Source organism: Eulemur rufifrons, chromosome 10, assembly GCF_041146395.1.
Source record: "Eulemur rufifrons isolate Redbay chromosome 10, OSU_ERuf_1, whole genome shotgun sequence".
NCBI lineage: Eukaryota > Metazoa > Chordata > Mammalia > Primates > Lemuridae > Eulemur > Eulemur rufifrons.
Genome location: NC_090992.1, coordinates 13,208,417 through 13,230,905, shown reverse-complemented (window position 1 = coordinate 13,230,905; position 22,489 = coordinate 13,208,417). Strand labels below are relative to the sequence as shown.

At 52.2% G+C, this 22,489-nt stretch overlaps 1 protein-coding gene across 4 annotated transcripts in view; it reads right to left on the bottom strand.

Moving 5' to 3' along the window:
* Nucleotides 1–349: 349 nt before the first annotated feature.
* Nucleotides 350–22,489, bottom strand: part of LOC138392934 (serine/threonine-protein kinase MARK2-like) — a 44,032-nt gene continuing 21,892 nt past the window's right edge. For 3 of the 4 annotated variants that reach the window (XM_069483852.1, XM_069483851.1, XM_069483853.1), the window contains 7 exons: nucleotides 21,490–21,664; nucleotides 17,529–17,674; nucleotides 14,592–15,681; nucleotides 13,926–14,154; nucleotides 8,823–9,013; nucleotides 7,664–7,908; nucleotides 350–434 (listed from right to left, as the gene is read on the bottom strand). In XM_069483852.1, the coding sequence (XP_069339953.1) occupies nucleotides 14,128–14,154; nucleotides 14,592–15,650 (1,086 nt within the window). In that variant the 5' untranslated portion in view covers nucleotides 15,651–15,681; nucleotides 17,529–17,674; nucleotides 21,490–21,664 and the 3' untranslated portion in view covers nucleotides 350–434; nucleotides 7,664–7,908; nucleotides 8,823–9,013; nucleotides 13,926–14,127. Of the gene's footprint in view, nucleotides 435–7,663; nucleotides 7,909–8,822; nucleotides 9,014–13,925; nucleotides 14,155–14,591; nucleotides 15,682–17,528; nucleotides 17,675–18,673; nucleotides 18,720–21,489; nucleotides 21,665–22,489 lie in introns of those variants that run through there. The other variant, XM_069483854.1, reaches the window with a different exon arrangement.

The window sequence follows — 22,489 nt, the reverse complement described above, 5'->3', positions numbered from 1 at the left end:
CCTGCTTCCGTAGCCCATCCCCCCCCACCACCACACAATTTGTAGTTCCCAGAAGGCATCCCACTCTGCCTGCTTCCCAAGCATCTGTCCAAAGTCATCTTCTTTTCCCCATGGCTAATAACAGACTTGGCTAATGCCTATTCATATATTTAGGGGTCAGCCTGGTTGTCACTTCTTCCAGGAAGCCTTCCCTGATTGGCTTTGGTAGTGGGTGCTGAGAGGAGGGCAGGGGAGTCCCTGGCAGTGGGCCTGACGGTAGCAGGGGAGGAGGGTATTACCTCCAAGGTAGCGGGGCTGTTGATCCCCACACTCCTGGCTGCTTCTGGAGCTTCCCCAGGCTCTTGGGCACACCTTTGTCCACCACCAGGTTCAGGGTCTGGTTTAACATCACCAGCTCCATGCTGTGAAACTGCCCATCATTCACGGTCTCCACGCTGGGCAGGAGAAAAAGGGAGAGAGCCAGAGAGTTCACTTGCTGCCTTCCGTGGCTGGGCACTGGGCCTGAATCTGACCTGCGTTACCTGCATTTTGCTTTACTTTTCATTTGGAAATAACACAGAACTTCAAACTTACATAAGTTGCAAAAATAACAGTACGGAAAATACTTGTCACCCAGATTCTACCATTATTATCCCCATTTGCTTTAGGATTTATCTCTCTCCATTACATACACACACATATACATACACATACATGTGTACGTATGCATATACATACGTTTCTGAACCACTTAAAGGTAAGTTACATCTTGACACTTTATCCGTAGATACCTCCGTGTGCGTTTCCCAGGGATAGGGCTGCTCTCTCACACAGGCACAGCAGTTGCCAACTTTGGCAAATTAACACTGACATTATACTTTTATCTAGTTTATCATCTGTATTCTAATTTTTCAGTGGACCCAATGTCATTACAGCATTTATTTCCTGCCAGCACAAGATCCAGCCGAGCGTCAGGCAGGGCGTTATCACTGTTTGCATTCTATTCCGCCATCCCATAGAGCTCAGCAAACCGCATCCTCAGACCACTTCTCAGTTTCTGCTCTGCCTGCACACCGCCTGGACCATTATTTACTCACACATGTTTTCATTGGCCCATTTCACCCTTAAGTATCAGTAAAGCTATAAGCTTAGCAATGTTCTAAGAAATAAAAAATGTTTCGATGTGATTTTTATGTATTTTTTCCAGTATCTATGAAATCAACTTTTTCATAGTTAAAATTTCAATAGTTTGTCACACCTAAATTCATCTCATGTGCCACCAGTGGTGTGCATAGCACATGGGGAAATGATGGCTTGTCACACTCCCGCAAGGTGGGTTTGTTCTCCCCACTACAGAAATAGGGAAGCGGAGGGGCTCGGGGAGGTTAAGCAATTTGCCCAAAGCCCCACAGTTAATAAAGGATGGAGTGGAGGGACTGGAACCAAGGTCCAGGTTTCCTAACGTGAAAATCTGAAACGTTCCACAATCCCAAACTTTTTAAGCACCAACACGCTGCTCTAAGGAAATGCTCACTGGAACATTTTCCAATTAGGGACGCTGAACTGCTATGTACAATGCAAATGTTCCACAATCCAAAACACTTCTGGTCACATACCTTTAGGATAAGGGATGCTCCACCTGTATATGCCCCTTCTGCAGGGCAGTCCCAGCTGCCACGTGCTGAGGGCTTAGGCGGGCCAGGCATGGTGCTACATGGCTCTTATATGAGCCTCATGGTAATTCTATGAAGTCGGTGCCAGATAGCCCATTTCACAGATAAAGATACTGAGGCCTAGAGAGGTTGAGTGATTTGTCTGAGGTCACCCAGCTGGTACTAGCCAGAGACAGAATTTGTAGGCCAAACTTTTGACTCCAAAGTCCTGCTCTTTCCAGTCCTCTACCGTTGGCAGGGCTGGGAGGAAACTGGTGAGAGATGACACGAGTTTGGGGATGCGACAGCTCCTCCTTCCCTGAAGAAAGGAGGTCTCTGAGGAGTAGGCAGAGCTCGGTCTCATCCATTCAGGTGTGGGAGGTAAATACAGGGGCTCCCTCTCTCCTTGAAATGTCCCTGGTCAATCTCTGTTGGCTCCAAAAAGAGGATCCCAGCAGGGAGGGGGCACTGATTATCCAGGCAGGCAGGGACAGTGTCAGTAACTGACTCAAAGTTAGAAATTTCAGCAGCCAAAGGGGCCAGGGAAATGCTTAGGAGAAGACAGGCGAAGCTGGGGTATAGTGGAGAAAGGGTGAGACCACAGCCAATCACAGGAACAGAACCCCCTGTTTTCAGTTTCCTCATCTGTGAAAGGGGGAGAATAACTCACAGAATTATCGTGATGACCAAATCAGAGAAGATACACGAAAGTGCTTTGTAGCCAGGTGTGGGACACGTGTCTGTAGTCCCAGCTACTTGCAAGGCTGGGGTGGGAGGGTTGCTTGAGCTCAGGTTTTTGAGTCCAGCCCAGGCAACATAGCAAGATCTCCTGTCTCTAATTAAAAAAAAAAAGTTCTTTGTAGGCTAAATTACTGGGAAAATATGAGTAGTTATTACTGTTAGTGTTGTTGATATTAACATTCTAAGTAAGAACCTATCATTGCCTCTAATGCTGAGTAACAATCTCTACCACGGCCGCCCGGCACGTGCCCCGTCCAGCCGGCCCAAGCCGGCTCTGTGTCCAGACCGTGGCTCCTTACGGGGGATGGGAACCCCCTTCCCCACCAGGGGGTCCTTCAACAACAATATTAGGAGACATTTCTCACTGTCACTACCGAGAGCACTGTTGCCACTGTCACCTAGTGGGTAGAGGGCAGTGACACTGCTGACCACCCTACATAGGATGGCCCCACAGAAACTGGCCCCAAGTGCCAACAGTGCCAGGTTGGGAACCCCCACCCTGACCCCCCACCCAGGCAGGCTGCTGTCCTTCCCTCTGCCCTCACCTTTCCAGGTCCACACCACCCTCTACCCCAGGCACCTCAGCACCCCCAGAAAGGCGGCCCTGCTGCTTTGGTGGGAATGCAGGTTACAACACCTGAGCTGCCCAGAGCCGCTGGGTTTGCAAAGCTCCTTTCCAGGTGGAGTGCCCGCCTGCTCCTTCCATACCCCAGCGAGGTGGGAGGGTCGCCCGTGCCAGGATGGGCAAGCAGAGTCCCGGGGAGGGAAGGGACTACTGAAAGGAGATTCCAGATGGGAGATGCATGGGGTGGTCCAAACCCTGAAAGCCACCACTGCGCCATTCTCTCTCATGCGCTGAGCAGACTCTGCCCTGGGAACGCAGGCCGAATTGGGCCTCATTGTTCCTGGGGTCTGTCCCTTCCCTCTCTGACCACAGGGCATGGGGGCAGGGCGCGGAGGGCAGCAAAGCAGAGCCCAAGTGCCTCTGATCCCACAGCCTGGGCTGAACCCCAGGAACATCCCCAAGCCTTACTTTTTCCAGCTGTGATGTGGGAACCACAATAGAAACCACCTGCTAGGACACTGTTTTAAACACCGGTCACATGAGGTCACTTTAGAGACTGGCTCATCCTAATTAACACTCAGGGAAATGGGGTGGTCAGCCCCCTCAAAGAGCTGCCAGATGTCCCTCCCTAAGACACAGACCCGATCACGTCCCCTCTGCATTGAACTACTCTGTTGCTCAGGCCGCTGCAGAACACAGGCTCAGAGTCTGTCCTGGGATTCGTGCCTTCCCAGCCTGGCCCCAGTCCCACCTTCAGACTAGTGGCATCCCTCCTCCAGCACACCAAGCTCTGTCGTCCCCAAGCCCTCATAGAGGCTGCCCTGCTGCCCCTATTCACACCTTAGGGCTCAGCATTCCTGCCTCCAGGTGGCCTCTGTGTCCTCTCACCCAGTGCCACCCTGTGGTGCAGAGAGCTCATCTTGATGAGCAAAGCAGGGCCATTTAACCACTTTTGCCCAGCTGGTGGGCCTGGGTCTGCTCTGGCCCCAGATCCCCTGCTCCTACCCACGTCTCTTGTTCACAGCCAGCGAGACTCCGCTGTGGGCAAAGCAGGCCACCGCGCGTCTTGCCAAAGACTTTTCCGTGGCCAGCCCGGAGGGAAAGAGTTGTGGGCAGGGGCTGCGTGTCCGGGAATTAACACTTGGAGGACTGTGGTTCCCACCTTCCTGTCTAATTCCCTTCCCTCCCAGGCACAGACGTGACCTGGAACCCTGTGCCAAGGAGACGGGTCAGTGACCAGTGATCAGCAATGCTACTGGAGGACACGCAGGAACTGTGACAGCCCCACAGTGGGTGTCAAAGCCCAAATGTCCCCACAGCAGAGCTGAAGAGTGGAGGGCCCCACGCGCCTCAGACAAGTCTTCTCCTCTCTGGACGTGGTGTCCCGGGTAGCGAAACAGCAGACTGGGCCTGACCCCTGAGACCTCCAGTGTCGGCAGCTGGTGTTTGAAAGACACAGAACCTACACGCCTCTTCACAGCGACACTCGCACTCAGTCTAGATGACACGGCGGAGCCAGAGAGGCTGGACAGTCGGAGGTGAGGGCCCCGCTCACACCTGCTTGGCCCAGAGCCTCCAGGTCAGAGTGTACAGTCTACACGGACACCCATGGAGTGAAGGAGCCAGCTGGGGCCCGCAGACTCATGCACTTACGGGCTTGCACAGTGACCCACAGGTGGGACAAGGCAAGCCAAACATCTGCAGCAGACAAACTGGGGTTGGTGACAGCGGCGGGAAGTAGGTATCTGGCAAACACGAGTGCCCCATGGCCAAGCAGATGGAGTGGTCAGGTGTAGTCTGGCTCGGGGAGGGCACAGCAGCACCTGCAGAGGGATCTGAAGATGGTCTCTCTCCCGAGTGCTTGTGTTCAAGTGACTTTCAAGACACGCATGTTCACCTCCCACGCCAGCTGCAGGGGTCTGGTGTGCTGAGCTGACACTGGCGCTGCCCTGACTGCACTGGCTGCTCACTGCTGCTGGAGAGCACCCAAGTCCTACGACATCACTCAAAACCCTCCTGCCCCTCAGCGGGGGGAACCTCCACAGGCTCAGCTGTCCCCCTGGAGCAGGTACAACACAGGGCCTCGAGTGCCCCACCAGCCAGGCACCCTGCCCCGGCTTCTCCTGCTACTACTTTGTTCATCCTCCACCTGCCCCCTGGGACTCGTGACCTCCACCACGCTCGCTGCAGCTGTCCCAGAGCCTGCTTCCCCACAGGCTGGCAGCCTCCCAGGGCAGAGGGTGGGACTCTCCTTAGATCCTGTCTCCCAGCCTGGGCCTGGCACCAACAGTGTCCACGACTGTCTGCAGAGTGAACTGATGCGTGCACTAGCAAACACAGGGTGCAACCGTGACTGTTAGCTGCCCTCCAAGTTCCCACACTCCCCTGTTCCCTAGGCAAAGACACCCGGTTTTTTACAGGGTGTTAAACTGCATAGAGAGAAAACATTTCCCAGTTTCTCTTGCAGCTAGTGTGGCTAATCAGCAAACTTCTGATCAATGAGACGTAGGTGGAAATTATTCTTCTAAACTTCTGATAAGGCTAATAAAGGAAACTAGGTCAGCTGAGAGGTGAGCACTTTCCCCTTCAGGCTATGTGGAATCCAGATGTGACAGCTGGAGCTGCAGCAACCATTTTGGACCATGGGGGGGGGGGGGTGGCGACCTAAAGGATGCAAGCCACATAATAAAATGATGAAGTGGAAAGACAGAAGCCTGGATCCCTTATGAATATAGACCAGCCAGACTAACCCTGCATGAAACCTCATGTGTGACAGACAAATAAACTACTCTACTGGTTAAGCTCCTGTCATTTTGGGTTTTGTTCCCTATCAATTACCTTGATTTCAAGGTATTTATGCACTGCTATCTGTGCATAAATAAAAACTAAATGATATGAGACCCACACTCATCTTTCTCTATCGTTTGTCCAATCAGGTAGCCACACTGCTAAGGGACATGTTTACCATTTCCTCAACCTTACAAGCCAGCTCATGACAGTGAGCTCAAGCATTGGCCTCTGCTGCTCCAGCCCAGCAGCCAGGAAGGGCCCTAAAGAATCTCGCCGCCCCCCCCCCCCCCCAAGGCTCCCGGTGAAATGCTCCTTCTCTTAGAAGGAGTGGCAGGGGGTCCCCAAGAATAACTGCTGTCCTCTTGGGGATTTCTGTCACCTCCACTCTGCTCTCAGAACACTTGCACCTGCTCAGGGAGGGGATTTGACCTCCTCATTTTAAACTGACTCCCCCATCACCCCGGCATGCTTTCCTTTCTCCATTGCCAGCAGAGACAAAATACATTAGTTCTTTAGGTCGTTTACGGACCGACTCTCTCTCTCTCTCTCTCCCCCCCTGCTTGAATGTCAGGTTTCTATGCGTTTTCTGCTCTGCTGCATCTCAGGCCTAGAGCAGGCACTGGCACAGGAAGGTGTCATAGATAGGTGCTGCGTGACTGGATGGCTGGAGCAGGAGGGACAGGGCAGACACCTGCAAGACTTGCTGTGTTTGCTCTGGTGGTCAGGAGGCCTTGGTATGAGGCCTGGCTGGGTGACCCTGGACACATTCCCTCACTCATTCATTCTAAACAAAACCACGCTTGGTTGGTATCTGCTCTGTATCAGGCACGATGCCCAGGGCTAGAGGGGCACAGATGGAAGATCCTAAGGTCACTAAGCATGCTTCTGATGAGAGAGAGGGAAAAAGAATATTACAAACTACGGGGACCAGCGCCGTCTGCGAGGTTGACCCTGGGTGGCAGGGAAATGTGAGGGCTGCCTGGCCCAGCCTGGGAGGGTAGGGGCTCCTCTAGGAGCAGGAACTCCCCACCAACTAACCCGCTCTGGCCTCTTGTGGACGAGGCGGGGTTCAAACACAGTGACAAGTGCATTCAGCAGCCCACTGTGTGTAGCCCTTCTGTGAAGCCTTCACAACCACCCTCGGAGGAAGGCCAAGTTGTTTATAGTCATGTTTTACTAACTAACCCTTGCTGAGCGTGGACTCCCTACCAGGCTGCTTTCTAAGCCCATTCCATTTATTAGCTCAGCTCACCCTCAGCACAACCCTATGGGGCAGGTGCTGTCCAGCCCCATTTCCCAGGCAGGAATGTGAGGCCAGAGAAGTTAAACGAGCAGAGTACACAGTGGCTGTGCAGCAGCCCTGGACTCAGGCTCGGGAGCCGGTGTGGAGGCTGAGGCCGTGTGCTCCACATGCACACGCTTCGACTGCCTCCCTTCTCAGGTGGGAAGAGGGATTCACAGACATCAGGGAAGTGGCAGAATCCACCCCGCACACAGGTCCCGGGAGGGCCTGGAATCGAACACACCAAAGGCCACTGTCCCAATGCTGCACACCTGTAAGGACTCTGAAGGGTAACTCTGGAGTGGGCCACAAGCGCCCCTGTGCTCTGAGCCCTGTTGCAAACATTTCGAAGCCTTTGAAGCCCACGGTCCTGCCTTCGTCAGGAGAGCCTGGCAGGTCAGAACCCTGCCACGCCTGCCAAGCGCTGTCTCATGTGATCACATGGGGGTCAGCAGCCACTGTCCCCGTGGGGGAGGCTCTGCTCCTTCTGCATCAGTTCCTGCTTTCAGCCGGAAGGTCACAGGGAGACCGAGTTATGCCAAAAGCTACTCTGAACGATTGGGTTTTCATACAGATTTGTCAGAGCAAGTGAGTGATTCCCATCAGGGAAGGAATGGGCAGGGTGGGTGGTGAAGGGCAGGGCCCCTGGCTCACCTTGAGGGGCAGGTAGGCCCCGATGGCGATCCTGGCACGCAGGTGGACGTGGCCCTGTTTGTAGCTCACCAGGAGCGTGCTGGAGCCCTGGGCCTTGGCTGTCACCATGAAGATGCTGCATTGCTTAGACCCCGGTGGCAGCCTCTCCGCACCAAGAGGATCACACGGTCACTGTGAACTTGCTTTTGCTGGGGAAGGCAGGACAGGCTGAGGGTTCCTCTTTCATCCTGGGCTTGATATGCAATCTGATGTTTTTAAATTAAAGATTTTTAATTTCAGTATAATTCACACAGATATAAAACTGACAATAATTTTTCCCCACATATTGAACACATCCTGTACCCAGATCAAGAAACAGATTATCAGCACCCCAAAATCTCCTGAAGCCCCATCTGATGTCTAGTCCCTGCCCCGGGGAAACCACTACCCTGACTTCTACCAGCAGGGCTCAGTGTTGCTTGATGCTGCACTTTTCTATAAAGGGAATCACTGAGGATAAACTCTTCTGTATCTGGCTTCCTCCGCTCAGTGTTGTTCACGAGATTCCTCATTTGCTGCACACTGTGCATCCTTTACCCACATTTCTATACATTGTGCCATTGTGTGAATACAGAGCAATGGGTTTGCCCCTGCGACTGTGCACACGTCGGCCCCTTCCAGTGTGGGGCTCTGATGCACAGGGCTAAGAACATCTCTGCACCTTCCCTTTTGGGGACACACTTGGGCATTTCCTTTTGGTGCATTCCTAATGAGACTCCTAGGCCATGGGGCTCGCATCGTTACTGCAAATATCTTTCCCAAAGTGGTTCCATCAATTGAAACTGCTACTAACAGTTGCCCTACATCCCTGCCTTTATTTTCCATTCATGTTTTAATTAAATTTTTGAAACCTTATTTGATTCTCATAAAATACACATAGCAAAAAACCTCCCACTTTTGCACTTTTACATGTAGCGTTCGGGGGCGTGAAGGACACGCACACTGTTGTGCAAGCATCGCCACCGTGTATCCACACAACTCAGCTCAGAACCTGCAACTCTGTCCCCAAGAAGCAATAACTCCCTCATTCCCATCCCCCGGCAACCACCCTTCTACTTCCCATCCCCATGAATTTGACCACTCCGGGTACCTCAAATCAGTGGAATTAGACAGTATTTACCTTTTGTGACTGGTGTATTCACTCAGCACAATGTCCCCAGGTTCATCCACGTGGTAGCATGCGTCAGAATCTCCTTCCTTTCTAAGGCTGACTAATAGTCCACTGTGTGTATGGACCACATTTGGTTCACCCATTCTTCACTGGTGAACACTCGGGTTGCTTCCACCTTTTGGCTGTGGTGAAGAACACAGCTATGAACGTGAGAGGACAAATACCTCTGTGAGATTGTGCTTTCAATACCTTTGGGTATTGAATCCCAAACCCAGAGGTGGCATTGCTGGATCACAGAGTAATTCTATTTAATTTTCTCAGGAATGACTATACTATCTTCAGTAGCAGTGACACCATTGTACATTCCCTCGACCAGTGCACGAGAATTCCAACTTCTCCACATCTTCACCGACACTTACTGTGTTTTGTTTTTTTGAGACAAAGTCCCACCCTGTTGCCAGGGCTAGAGTGCCCTGGCATTATTAGCCTAGCTCACCTCAAACTCCTGGGCTCAAGCGATCCTCCTGCCTCAGGCTCCCAAGCAACTGGGACGACATGGGTTTGGCTAATTTTGTTTGTTTCTATTTTTAATTGTCTGGATAATTTTTTTTCTATTTTTCAGTAGAGACAGGGTCTCGTTAATGCTCAGGCTGGTCTCGAACTCCTCACCTCTAGAGAGATGCTCCAGCATTGGATTCCCAGAGTGCTAGGATTCCAGGTGTGAGCCACCGTGCCCGGCCAGGCACCAGTTCTTCTCTGTAGGTCTGGCACAATTCCTGTGTGAAACTGTCTGGTCTGGGAATTTTCTTTTAAGGAAGGTTTATTATTGCTGCTTCCATTTTGATACCTGATATTGGTCTGTTCAGGAATTCTATTTCTTCCTGATGGAACCTAAGGAGGCTGTGTGTTTCTAAGAGTTTGTCCATTTCCTCCACATTTTCAACTTTATGTGCATAGAGGTTTTTATAGTATTCATAGACGATATTTTATATTTCCGTGACAATAGCTGTAATTTATCCTTTCTCATTTCTGATTGAGATTAGAGTCCTTTCTTTTCTGCTTCTCATTAATCTAACGAGACGCTGTCAATTTTATCTTTTCAAAGAACCAACCCTTTGTTTTATTAATCTTCCATAGATTTTTTTTTTTTATTATTGATTTCATTTAGTTCTGCTCTGATCTCTGTTGTTTCTTTTCTTCTGCTGGGTTTGGGGTTGCTTTGCTCATCCTCTTCCAGTTCTTTGAGTTGATTCATCAGATTCTTGATCTGTGATCTGTCTTTTGGATGTAGGCAGTTATGGGTATAAGTTTTCCCCTCAAGACTGCCTTATCTATGTCACACAGACTTTGACAACTTGTGTCTTATTTATCATTTAGTTGAAAGTCTTTGATTTCCATCTTAATTTCCTCCTTAACCGAAGAATTTTTCAGCAGAAGCTTGTTTAGTTTGCTTGACTTTGTGTAGAGATGAGAGTTCATGTTGGAATTGATTTCTAAATTTATTCCACTGTGGTCTGAGAAGATGCATGGTATAATTTCTATTTTTTTAAATTTGTTGAGACATGCTTTGTGGCCTAGGATACGGTCAATCTTAGAGAATGTCCCATGAGCTGATGAGAAAAACGCATATTCAGTGGTTGTCGGGTAGAATGTTCTGTAACTGTCAGTCAGGCCCATTTGTTCTAGAGTTCTGTTTAAGTCCATTGTTTCTTTATTTTCTGTTTGGAGGATCTGTCCTGTTCTGTCAGAGGTGTGTTGAAGTACCTGGCTATTACAATGCTGCTGTTTATCATTTTGTTTAGATCAAGTAGGATTTGGTTTATGAATCTGGCTGCAATTGACTTAGGTGTATAAATAGTTAGAATTATTATGTCTTCTTGTTGAATTGTACCCTTCACGGTTATATAGTGACCATCTTTATCTTACATTACTTTTGTTGAAGACTAAGTTATCTGAAATCAGAACTGCTAAGCTGGCTTTCTTTTGGCTTCCATTTACGTGGAATATTTTTTTCCATCCCTTTACCTCGAGTCTGAATGCATCCTTGTGGGTTAGATGTGTTTCCTGAAGACAGCAGATACCTGGCTTGTCCATATTTATCCATTCGGCCAGGCTATGTCTCTCTAGTGGGCACTTCAAGCCATTCACATTTATTGAAGGAATTGGTAAGTGGGGCAGATTGAGTTGAACTCATCCTGTTGAGTTGAACTTTGCAACTTTGTATTCTCTCTGGAGCCATTGTGGTACCTGGCCTTTGACCTTCACCTTTTGGACGATTTTACACTGGTAAGTATTTATTGTGCCGATCCGTGTGTAACGCCATTCTCAGTACTTCCTGGAGGACAGGTCTTGTCTTGATGAATTCCCTCAGTCTTGGCTTATCTGAGGTCTTTATTTCTCCATCACATAAGAAGAGCTGCTTCAGTCTTGACACTGCTCCCTCCTCTGCAATTCCTAGGACATCCCTCTCAGTGCCCTCAAATTGTTTGGCATTAGGTGAGTCACTGGGTCTCTGGCACAATGTGGAGAGTGGTAGCTTGTCACTTTGGTTTGGCTTCCTTAGTCCAGCAAAAAACCCGGCACCTGGGTCTACCACTCAGGAGGGTGGCATGGAGGGATGCAGCCTAACCACGGATTCCGGGGGGGCATTGCCCCCGTCAGTCTTTACCCAGACCCAGGGATGCCAGGCTAGGGAGAAGACTGCAAGGGTACAATCTGAGACATAGATGGGACGCCCATTCTCTGGCCCACATCACTAGGTTTTAGTCTGACTTCAGATTTTTGGGGACGTCAGATGTCTGATCAGACCTTCAACCGTCATCTGAGTCGGGGTTGCCCCCTCAGACTTCTGGCAACATATGACTATGCTTAAAAACGTCCATCGTGGCAACGTTCAGTTGGAACTTTGGCACTCATCGAGCCCCATCCCAAATGTTCAGTGACTAAAGGACCAGGAAATTTGGACCAAGAATGAATCTCTGCTTGATGCTACTTGAACTTCCATCACCGCTGGCAGCGAAGAGTCTAATGTCCTCTACTTTCAAACTTTCTTTAAACTTGTTAGACTTCCTGGTCTTCCCTCTGCCTGCCTCGTGTCACTTCTGACCCCTGCATCTCTCTCACTGCCTCACTGTCTGGACGATGTTTCTCTTTTGGATCCCTCCTTCCTCCTGCTTCCTCTCTGTCTCCATCTCCCTCACCTGAGCAGCCGTTCCAGAACTCCCCGCCCGCCTGCACCCCTGCTCCCCTTTCTGGGAGGCTGCAGGGTCAGAAGACATTGCAAACCAGGTACCCACATGGATGATGCCAGCATGAAATGCCACCCCTTTCCTGTCTGAAGTCATTCTCCTCTTTACTAATCTACATCCTGACACTAGGGAGGAACAATGCCTCTTAGCGATGGACTTCATCTCCCAGTCAGCCCCACTGTTTGGCACAAACTCCAAAACTTGAGAAGGGGCCTCAGGCTCCACAAGCGGAACTTTAAACCTGGCCCTCACGGTCTTTGATAACCGGGATGGGGAGAGGTGAGAGGAAACAGAGCGGCACTGACAGCGGCCCAGAAAGCAGAAAAAGCTTTTCAACTGGTGGCTGCCACTGTGAAAGGGTTTTCACCAGAGCCACAGTTACTGAGAAAGGTCCCAGGCAGGAAGAGGACAAGACCACAGCCTTCTACGGGAACTGAGCCCTGCCTTCACCACAACTCTGGCTCCCTGGAGTAAAAGTGCCCCAGGAAGTAGGCTGTCTGGCTCTCTCTGGCTCTCCCCCCTCCCCCTCCCCTGCTCTGACATCAGAAACAGCCAGTGTTACAGCATTGCTAAGACCTAGGCTGAGCGTAGGTGTTAGTAAAGCCGTAAGCAGTGCTTATTGATCAGGAAGGTGCTAGAGAACTGGCAGTCTGACCGCAGCAACACCGTTTCATCCTCGTTAGTCAGCAGTGCTGGTGTGGTCGGTGTAGTCAGTGTCGTCGTCAGCAGTGCTAGCACAGTACAGCCAGTGCTGTCTGTCAGTAGTGGCAGCAGGGCACAGTCGGTACGGTTCGCTAGCGGTGCTAGCACAGTACAGTCGACTGTCTATCAGTAGCGACAGCACAGTGCAGTCAGTATTGTCAGGACAGTTAGTATTATTGGTACCATTAGCCTGGTTCATGTAGCTGGTACCACAGTATTGTCAGTGTTCCCAGCCTAGGTCGTGTAGCTGGCGGTGTTCGCTAGTTACCTAGCACAGCTAGGGCAGAGTTCGCACGGATACACGTGACCAAGCAGCAGGGCGCCACCTGCGATTTGTTCAATGAGGGACTAAACAATGACACCCTCCTGAAGAAAAGTGGCTGGTGCAGCGCTGGATGGGACAAAGGTAGCCATCAAAATAATGTCCAATCAGAGCCTCCGTAGCCTGGAACTTGTCAAAATGGAGGTCAAAGCCAGGGGCACCTGACTCATCCAAACATCCTGAAGTGGGGGGATGCCACTGAGGCTGAAGACGCCCGCTGTGTAATGACAGAATAATCCCAGCTGCATGCAGTATTGCCATGAGAACCACATTACATCCTACAACCCCAAAACATCCTACTTGATGACAATTGCAAGATGAACCTAGCCGAGTTTGGGTTTGCCACATTTAGTGGCACATTTGTGGAAGTCCTCGTTTTTGTGCCCAAAAGTTCCCCAACGAGGACTACGTGGGACCCGAGGTGGACATATAGAGGCTGGGGTCATCCTGTACAGCATGACAGCCAGGTCTCTGCCATTGCATGGAGAGAACTGGGGGAATCTTCAAGCAACATCACACCTGCAATGTTGAGATGAAAACATTTCTGAAAAAGATCCTGACCCTTGACCCCTGGGAGAGGCCCATGCTCCTTCAAATGATGAGGGGCATGTGGGTGAATGGGCAGCAGATGCCAGAGGAGACCAGGAAACCACAGTGACTGCCTGCACATGAGTCTCTGTCCTAGCACGGTGCCCTGCCGACATGGCAGAGAGCCAGGAGGAGGGACCTGTCCCCAGGAAACATCCAGGGAAGACGACTCCCACCAGGCTGGATGGCCTGAGGGGAAGACCTCAACCTTCCCTCTGAACACGGGCCGCAGAAGCTCACCAGAAGACTCACCGATGTCACCTTGAAAACACACCCCTTCCTGCCAGCCCAAAAGACCCACCGCAAACAGGCAAACGAGGTGGTGGTGGCGGCCAATGCTGAAGCAGAGAGCAAGCGACACACTCACAGGTTCGGGTGACAGCGGTGGGTGGGAGCTGTCAGCTGTCAGTCCACGCCCGGCCGACCTCCCGCTCTGTGTTGGGATCCGGGGAGCTCAGGGTCGGTCGTCTTGCTCTCCATTCTAAAGGCAAGGAGACATGTCAAGGGGACACTCAGGTATTCTGAAATGTGCAGGACATTCTCATTGACTCTTGCCCCCTGCTGTGCCGCACATGTCAGGGCTTCCCCCTCCCGTCTGTCTGAAACTCTGTGCCTGTGACCAACTACCCGTGCCCTCCCTCTGCCACCCCCAGCCTCTCATCACCATCAAACTACTCTACTTCCATGAGGTCAGCTTTGCAGATTCAGCAAGTGACGTCACGCTGCGTTTGCCTTTCTGAGGTCACGGATACGTTAATCAGCTTTATGTCACCGTTCCCCATAGCGCACATATACCTAAACTTCACATTGTACTGCATACATGTATACATCCATGACTTTATTAAAAATAATGTCAGCAAGACCATATTAAATAACATAAGATGCAGGAAGGGTGGCCAGACTGCCCCAGATACTTGCCCTTGCCGCTTCAGCTAAGTCTTCTTGCACTGGAACCACCTTGTTCGACCGCCGGAAGCAGGTCTTTCTGGGCGGCAGGATGCAGCACATTCTTAATAAAAAATTGCGAAGTCTCCTGGCAAGCCCCTTCCGGCGCTGGCCCTCTTCCGAGGGAGGGGTCTTGGTCTCCCCAGCCTGGACAGAGCTGTCTCCTCTTTGCTCCGCTTTGTCTCCTCTTTGCTCCGCTTTGTCTCCTCTTGGCTCTGACTCAAGGGTGGGGTAGTAGCAGGCGGACGGGGAGCTGTCATACAGTTTGACTGTCTTATAATGAGGCTTTGTCCTCACTGGGGAGATGATGACTGGGTCCTCCATCTGCACCCAAGCATCCTCCATGAGCTCAGTGACGGTGGGCCTCAACTTACCGTCAAGGGTGAGGCACTTCCTCACCAGTTCTCTGAGTTCGTCAGAGAAGAATTCTGGTGTTTCGTAGATTCCCCCAGTGATGTTTTTCTTCATTTCCTCCCAGTTGTCGCCAAAAAACGGAACAGTCCCGGCTACCATGTTGTAGATGACCACGCCCAGGCTCCAAACGTCCACCTCCGGTCCCACGTATTTCTGACGCAGGAACATCTCTGGGGCACTAAAAGCAGGAGTGCCACAAAATCTCTTCAGGTAACCCTCCTCAGTGAAAGTCTCGGCGAGGCTGAAGTCGGCTAGTATGATTTTCTCATGCTTTTCGTCCAGCAGGATGTTGGCCGGCTTCAGGTCGCGGTGGACCACGTGATTCTTGTGGCAGTGTTGCACCGCAGCCAGCAGCTGGCGAAACAGGGGACGGGCGTCGCGCTCACTCAGGCGCTCTTGTTTCCTGAGAAGCCTGCCAAGGTCCCTGCCACCGGCATATTCTGTTACCAGGCACATACTTTTTTCATCCTCGAAGACCCTCATAAGCTTCAGTATATTAGGATGTTGCAGGGCCCTCAGGAATTGAACCTCCTTGCGGAATCTCACCAGCGAGCTGCGGGTCTTCTTGGACTTTTTGATGGCCACCTTGGTGTTAGTTAGAAAGTAGGCGCCCAGCATCACCTTGCCGTGCGCACCGGAGCCAAGTTCCCTGAGGAAATCATAATAGTCTAATTCTTGCATGGGGAAACTGGGGGCCAAACCCTGCGCCATGGCCCCTCTATGCTAAGGCTGCGGTAACTAACTAATGAACACTCTCAACCATATTAAGTAGGGTAAGGATATGAACAGTACTAGCTACACTAATGATAATAGGTAATATTAAGTAACAATACTAATTATACTAACATAACAAAAGAACAATACTAAGTATACTATCTTAATAAAAAACAATATTAACTATGCTACGTGAATGCTACTAACAAACAAGATTAACTATACTATGGTAACAAACTACTAACTATCCTACGCTAACACAACTAACCAACAATGCTAACGATACTAACTACCACTGACAATGATCAATAACAATGAAAACCCAGTAGCGCTACGGTCAAGGTCCACAGGTCACCAAAAACAGCTTCCTGGGCAATAAGACCAAAATCCTAGGCCCAGCCAGGGGCTTATATAGGGGTTGGGAATTTGGTGACAATGGCGCTATATGAGGTCAGAGCAAGAAATGGGCCAATCATGGCTGGGTAAAACCTACAGTGGTTTTTTTCAGTTTTTGGTCACGAGAACATTTTCCTCTTTAAAGGGAACAAGTGTTTTCTGCTTACATGGTTATAGACGCTGATATTTACTTTATTAGAAATTTAAACCTGTACAATTCTTAAGGGACCTTTCCATCTATAGTTTGAAAACCTTTAATAAGTTTAGGCTTTTAAAGACCTCGTCATGTGTGTCATTGAAATAATCAATTTCTTCCTCTTGAAATTCTGACTGGTGTCAGGGGAATGCTACAACATAGCTGACGTCATGATCCCCCTTTAAGTGACACTCCTGGGGCAGTAAGAAGCATGTGAGGGCCAGCCCTGCAGCTTAGGGCCCAGCCAGCCTGGCCTTGAAGGAGGGAGAGTAAGTGGCAGACACCACAACCCAGCACTAGGCTGCAGGTCGAGCCAGGGCTGACTCGGGACGGCTGGGACCCAGGTGCAGCAGGAAGCTCCACGAAGGCACGGGCTGGAACTGTTCTGGTTCCTGTCCTGGCCTCCTTGGCCTCGACTTGGATGAGCACTGTTGAGCAGGGCCTGGGGAGCTCCGCAGACCTGGAACCTGGGTGTCAGGGTGGAGTCCCTTCCACGGCCACACCAGCATGTTGGTGTCGTGCTGGCCCTCGGATTCTCTTGGTCCAGAGGGATAACATGGCAGCCTTCCTGGGGCAGACTTAGGGATGACATAGGGCAGCAGGACTACCCACTGAGGGCCCTGAGGTCGGGCCCAGCGCTGAGTGTGCCACAGGACGCATCTCCCGGACCCCGACAGCAGCGCACGGTGTGGCCTCAGCTCCACCATGCTGGTCTCCCAGCCTTGCATCAGTTAGGCTCCAGCCTGCGGGACAGCCCTTGACTATTTACTAAGGACACGCCGGCCACTTCTCACTTGCTCCGCGCAGGCAGGGCAAGGCCCCATCATCCCCATGTGAGGAGAGGAGGCTGGGAGGGGAGCAGCCTCCACCCCCAAAGGCAGAACTGCAGGGACAGCAGAGGAGGACTCTGACCCGACCGGGGTTTTCCGCTCTGAACTCTGCATCCTTTCCCATGGGTGCAGGTGGTGCTGAGAACAGCCATGACCCAGCTCAGGAAGGCCAACCCCTCCTGGCGGCCACTTGAAGCCTCACAGGCCAGGACCCTGGGTCAAACCGCTGCTGGACTCCTGACAACCTCTGCTGCTCCAGACAGATGGCTGCTGTGAGCTGAACATGCAGCACACCCGACATGTCCACAGGGCAAAGACCCTCTGCAAGTCCATTTCACTTTCCACTCCTGGCAAACTTACCCAGAGCAGCGTCAAAGCCTGGCTCCCCGGTGAGAACATCACGTGCTGGGAAATCGGAGACGGCTGGCTGGAACTGCCGCTGGAGCTGAGGAGGGACTCTGGGTGCAAGGTCTCCACGACTTCCCTCTGGGCCGGGGAGCACTCACCTAGAGAGGGGGAGGGAGACAGGGTGTGACCAGGCCTGCCGGCCACCACACCCAGGCCCAGGAGACCCAAAACCCAGAATGAGAGCAATCCAAGAAAGCCACCTGCACCCACTTGCCTTCCACGCGGAGGCCCAGGGCTGCCCAGAGCTTGGGGATAGAGCCACAGTTGATAAAAGCCACGGATGAATTACACAGAGGAGGGGTCATTCTGAATCACGGGGAGTTTCAGATCAGAATTTCAGCGTTTATTCTACAGTGTGCATCCAGGGGCACGGCACACAGGCCAGGCCCACTGATGCGTGTCTCCTGTCCCTGTCAGTAGGGGACGAAGGCACGTTGACTCTGCACACTAGGAGGGCACCTGTTCTCCACTGATACACTGAGTATCACTGGCCAGCAGCAGAGTGCTGTCCCCTTGCCCTGATGCAGGAAAGGACAGGTCACCAGGAAACAAAAAAGCTGCCCCACGCATCAGAACAAGAAGAGTGGTATTTAATTCTACAAGGTGTGTAAGTGGTTTAGAAAAACAGCCTGTATTAACTTGTTCATTTCTGGCAGCTGCTGTCCAGGGCTGTCACGGGCAGGGGTGGGGTTCAATGTGTTAGGCACAACTTGGGAGAGCAATTATAAAAATCAAAATCAGTGACTAGTCTGCTAAGTCATTAGTTTCTGGGATCAATGGTGATAAACTGTGGCTTTCTTTGCTCTGGTGCTCTAGGGCTGAATTGCATTTCCAGTTCCGAAACAGGCAACTTCCGGAGCTGGGCTCTTTTATGACGATTCCTTTCCCTGGCTGGGCTTGTGGAGGACTCAGATTTCTAAAAGACTGAAAGGCTGAAAGGCACGGAGGAGGTGGGTTAAATGCTCTCTCTGGACTTGGTGTGAGTTTGAACCGGAAAAGCTGATAAAACCCCCTAAGAAGTCCCTGAGAAGCCACCTTTCTGCTCTCTGGAGCCTGGCAGGTTCTCTAAAGACCACGCGAGCCCCCTCATTGTGTACCGCGCAGGGTAGAGCTTCTGTCTCCCACAGCGACAATTACTTTGGAGCCTGTGGCCTCCTGGAAGCTGGTATGGATGGGTGGATTGACAGCCCACGATCCCCTAAGGGACACCAACCGCTATCTGGGGAGGCAGCCAAGGCAGCTGATTGAGTGCCCACTGTGTGCTGTGGCACAATGTTACCCATTTCACAGGTGAGAACACTGAGGCTCAAAGCCCAAATGCCTTGCTGGAACCTGGCAGAACTGGGTTCCAGTGCAGGCGGGTCAGACATCGCTGCCCGGTGTTCTCACACTGAACAAGCTACTTCTCCCAGCAGCAGACCAGGGAGCTGGATTCATTCATCGGGCTGGGTGGGCTGAGGATTTTGTGGACTTTGGCTTCTGCCACAGCCATGATCTCTTCTTTGTTCATGAATTTAGTTAATTAATCTCCCAGCCAAGAGAGAAGGATCCATTCTGTTTTACTGTCACTTAATCACAATGGGTCCACATGAGCAAAATGTGAACTCACACAGCCCAGGCAGTGGGGGCCCCAGGACAGAGCCTGCCCAGATTTCCCAGCGGGTCCCCCGGCCCACCCGAAACCTCCCCAGGATGTAGCCCTCCCTGTGTCCCCTCTGCCGCACCCCCCCAGCCTCCTCTGCAGAGCCCAGCAGCGTCCGCCCTTCAGGCTCAAGGCCACCTCCTCCACCTGGAAGGCCGCCACCCTCTCTGCAGGCACCAGCACTCCCTGCCGCCCACGGGTCTGGTTTCTACCAGGATGTGAACTCCTGGAGAGCAGGGTTGGGGTCTTGCTGCTCCCAGAGCTCCCGCAGCTCCCAGGGCTGCAGCCGATGCAGAGCCTTAGGTGACTGTGCCTCCATCACCTCCGAACTGCCCCAGGGCTCCTGCTGCCAACGCACCTCCTCCTCCTGTGGGTTACCACCATGTATCCCTAGGGACCACTGGAGGCTGCACCCCACTCCCCTCTCCATCTCTGCCTCTCCTGTCCCAGGGTGTCCTTTCTCCTCCTGACTGCCAGCTGCAGTCTGCTCCCAGCTCCTCCTCCCCTCCAAGCAGTGGCCCAAGGCCTTCCCCCACCCTCTCCTGCCCTTCACAAGCCTGGGTGCTCCCCCTAATCCCAGGGCTCCATCTCTGGGCTGGAGGCTCCACCCCATGTCCCACCCGCCTCCAGCCTTCCTCAGGGAGCTCCAGACACCCCTGCACGGTGGGCCACCCAGCCTCACCCAGAGAGGCCACAGCCACCTCTAACTCCCTGGGCCCAGATTCCTCACCTCCTTCCCCCCATGCCGGCCCCCACCTCTGTGCTCCACACCACAGCGAAGGACCATCATCAGTCTGGTCACCCCAGCCCTCCCGCCCCTCAAGCCCCACTTCCAGAGGGTCACCCGCCCCGCCCAGTGGTCCTAGCCAGGTCTTGTCCTCAGTCTGCTGGCTGGTTCCCCTGCACTGACCCCCTTTCTCTCGAGCTCCACCTCATGCGGAACAACCTTTCCAAACACATGGCTCACCTATGTCACTCTTTCCTTAAAAATAAAGTCCAGGAAGTCCAGCATGGGCTTCAACCTCTTTACTGTGAAATGGCAACAGGAGCAGATAGTACCTACCGAGCACTGGCCGTGTGTGAAGCACCATTCTAAGTGCTTCACACATGTTATTAATAACTCATTTAATCTTCACAACGCTACTGTCTCCATTTTACAGGCAAGGAAACGGAGGCACAGAGAGGTGCATTAAATTGCCCAAGGTCACACAGCCTCCAGTTGGCTGAGCTGGGAATGGACTCAGACAGCCTGGCTCTAGAGCCCACACTCCTTTTTTGTTTTTTTTTGAGACAGAGTCTCACTCTGTTGCCCAGGCTAGAGTGAGTGCCGTGGTGTCAGCCTAGCTCACAGCAACCTCAAACTCCTGAGCTCAAGGGATCCTCCTGTCTCAGCCTCCCGAGTAGCTGCGACTACAGGCATGCACCACCAGGCCCGGCTAATTTTTTCTATATATATTTTTAGCTGTCCATATAATTTCTTTCTATTTTTAGTAGAGATGGGGTCTCGCTCTTGCTCAGGCTGGTCTCGAACTCCTGAGCTCAAACGATCCGCCCACCTGGGCCTTCCAGAGTGCTAGGATTACAGGCATGAGCCACCGCGCCCTGCCAGAGCCCACACTCTTAACCTGCACTGAACTGCCCGGAATCCGGTGCATTTCATGATCTGATCACAAAGCCAGACCCTGCTTCCCCAAACCTCCGTTCCAGACCCCCAGCCCCCACCGAGGCTCTGCCTGCCCCTGAACCTCACACATCTCTGCCCGTGCCATCCCCAACTTGCCCACTCTCAGAGGCTCCTTCCGGGACAGCACAGCATTATTGTCACAGTCACAGGGTGCATCTGTCTGCTCCTCAGAACTGACCATGTCCCAGGCACGGGGCTGGCCCAGGGCAGGGGCCCCCCATCGAGGTAATGTCAGTGGCCAGGCACGGCAGGCGGAGCCCCGGTACACTGGTCAGCAAGCTGCGGTGCCAATCCCAGCTCTGTGACCTTAGGCCAATCGTGGACCTCACTGGGCCTCAGCTTCCCCATCCATAAGACAAGGTACTTGGAATCAATGATCTCCAAGGATCTTCGCCTCTGTTGGCCAGAAATTGCTGTGAGTTTTTATCTTTCTAAGACCTTTGCCCCTGAGTTATTCTTACGTATGTTCCTACCTCAGATTTCTCAGCTGGAAGGTGAATATATTCACTTTAACATCTGAGAGGGAGGAAATATCACCTCAGTGCCATTGTTTTTATTCCTCAAAAATGGGGAAAACATGATCCTACCTTGACGCCAACAATGATGGCTTGGTTGGTCCCAAAAGGCTCTTGTGCAGTCACTTCAATTGTGGACGTCCCCATCACAGACCCTGGTACCAGGCAGCCCTTCTCATCAACGTGCACGACAGGAACCTTCTCGGGCCCATCCGGGACACGGTAGCTCAGAGTGGCCGCACCATCCCTACAGAAAATAACACAAACCTGTTTTTACAGATGGCGGCGGTGAGGAGCCCGGGTACAAGGGCAGAAGACCCAGCAGTCTGTGGTTCCCTGTCGCTCCTGCGAGAGGACGAAAGCCCAATCTCGGCCACGCGGGGCCCCAGGACCACGTATGGTCAGCTCTCTGCAGCCTGGTCGGTCACCCAGGGAAAAGTCATTCGGAAACCCCCGGTCCCAGGACAGCGAGGCTTCTCATGCTTCCGACACAAGCATCTGCTGTGGGTGCCCAGCAGGGAAGGAGGGACCGTGAGGGTGGAGTTTCTTTCCTCAGCGACATGGCACCATTGTTGTCAAAGACTGTTTCTGTGGCACATTGTTTTCCGTTTCCTGAATCGAGGCAGCCGGGGGTACCGGAGACAGGACGGGGTTTGAGGTGGACGGGAGCCAAGGCCAGGCCCAGCACTCCATGCCAAGGGCAGTGTGCACACTGTGTGCCCTCCCTGGGACTCTGTGTCCTCAGGTGTGAAAAGGGAGCTCATTAGGATAAGAATAAGCCACGCCCTAAGAGGGGGGTTTAATAAACCATTGCTGCTGTGCTTGGGTGGGAGACAAATCATGCAGTACATTAACATCCTTTTACACGTTCATGAATACTATAAAGAAACACAAGGAGAAAAGGCCTCCAGCTCCCAGGGCCGGCCCCCCTCCCCTCTCTCTCTCTGGCCAAGCCCCACACACCCTCTCTGGACAAGTGTAAGCAAGTGGTATTGCCTCCGCCTCGACTTGCTCCAAGCCCCTTGACTTGCTCCAAGCCCCTCCGCTTAGCCCGAGGAGCCGCTCTCCAGCC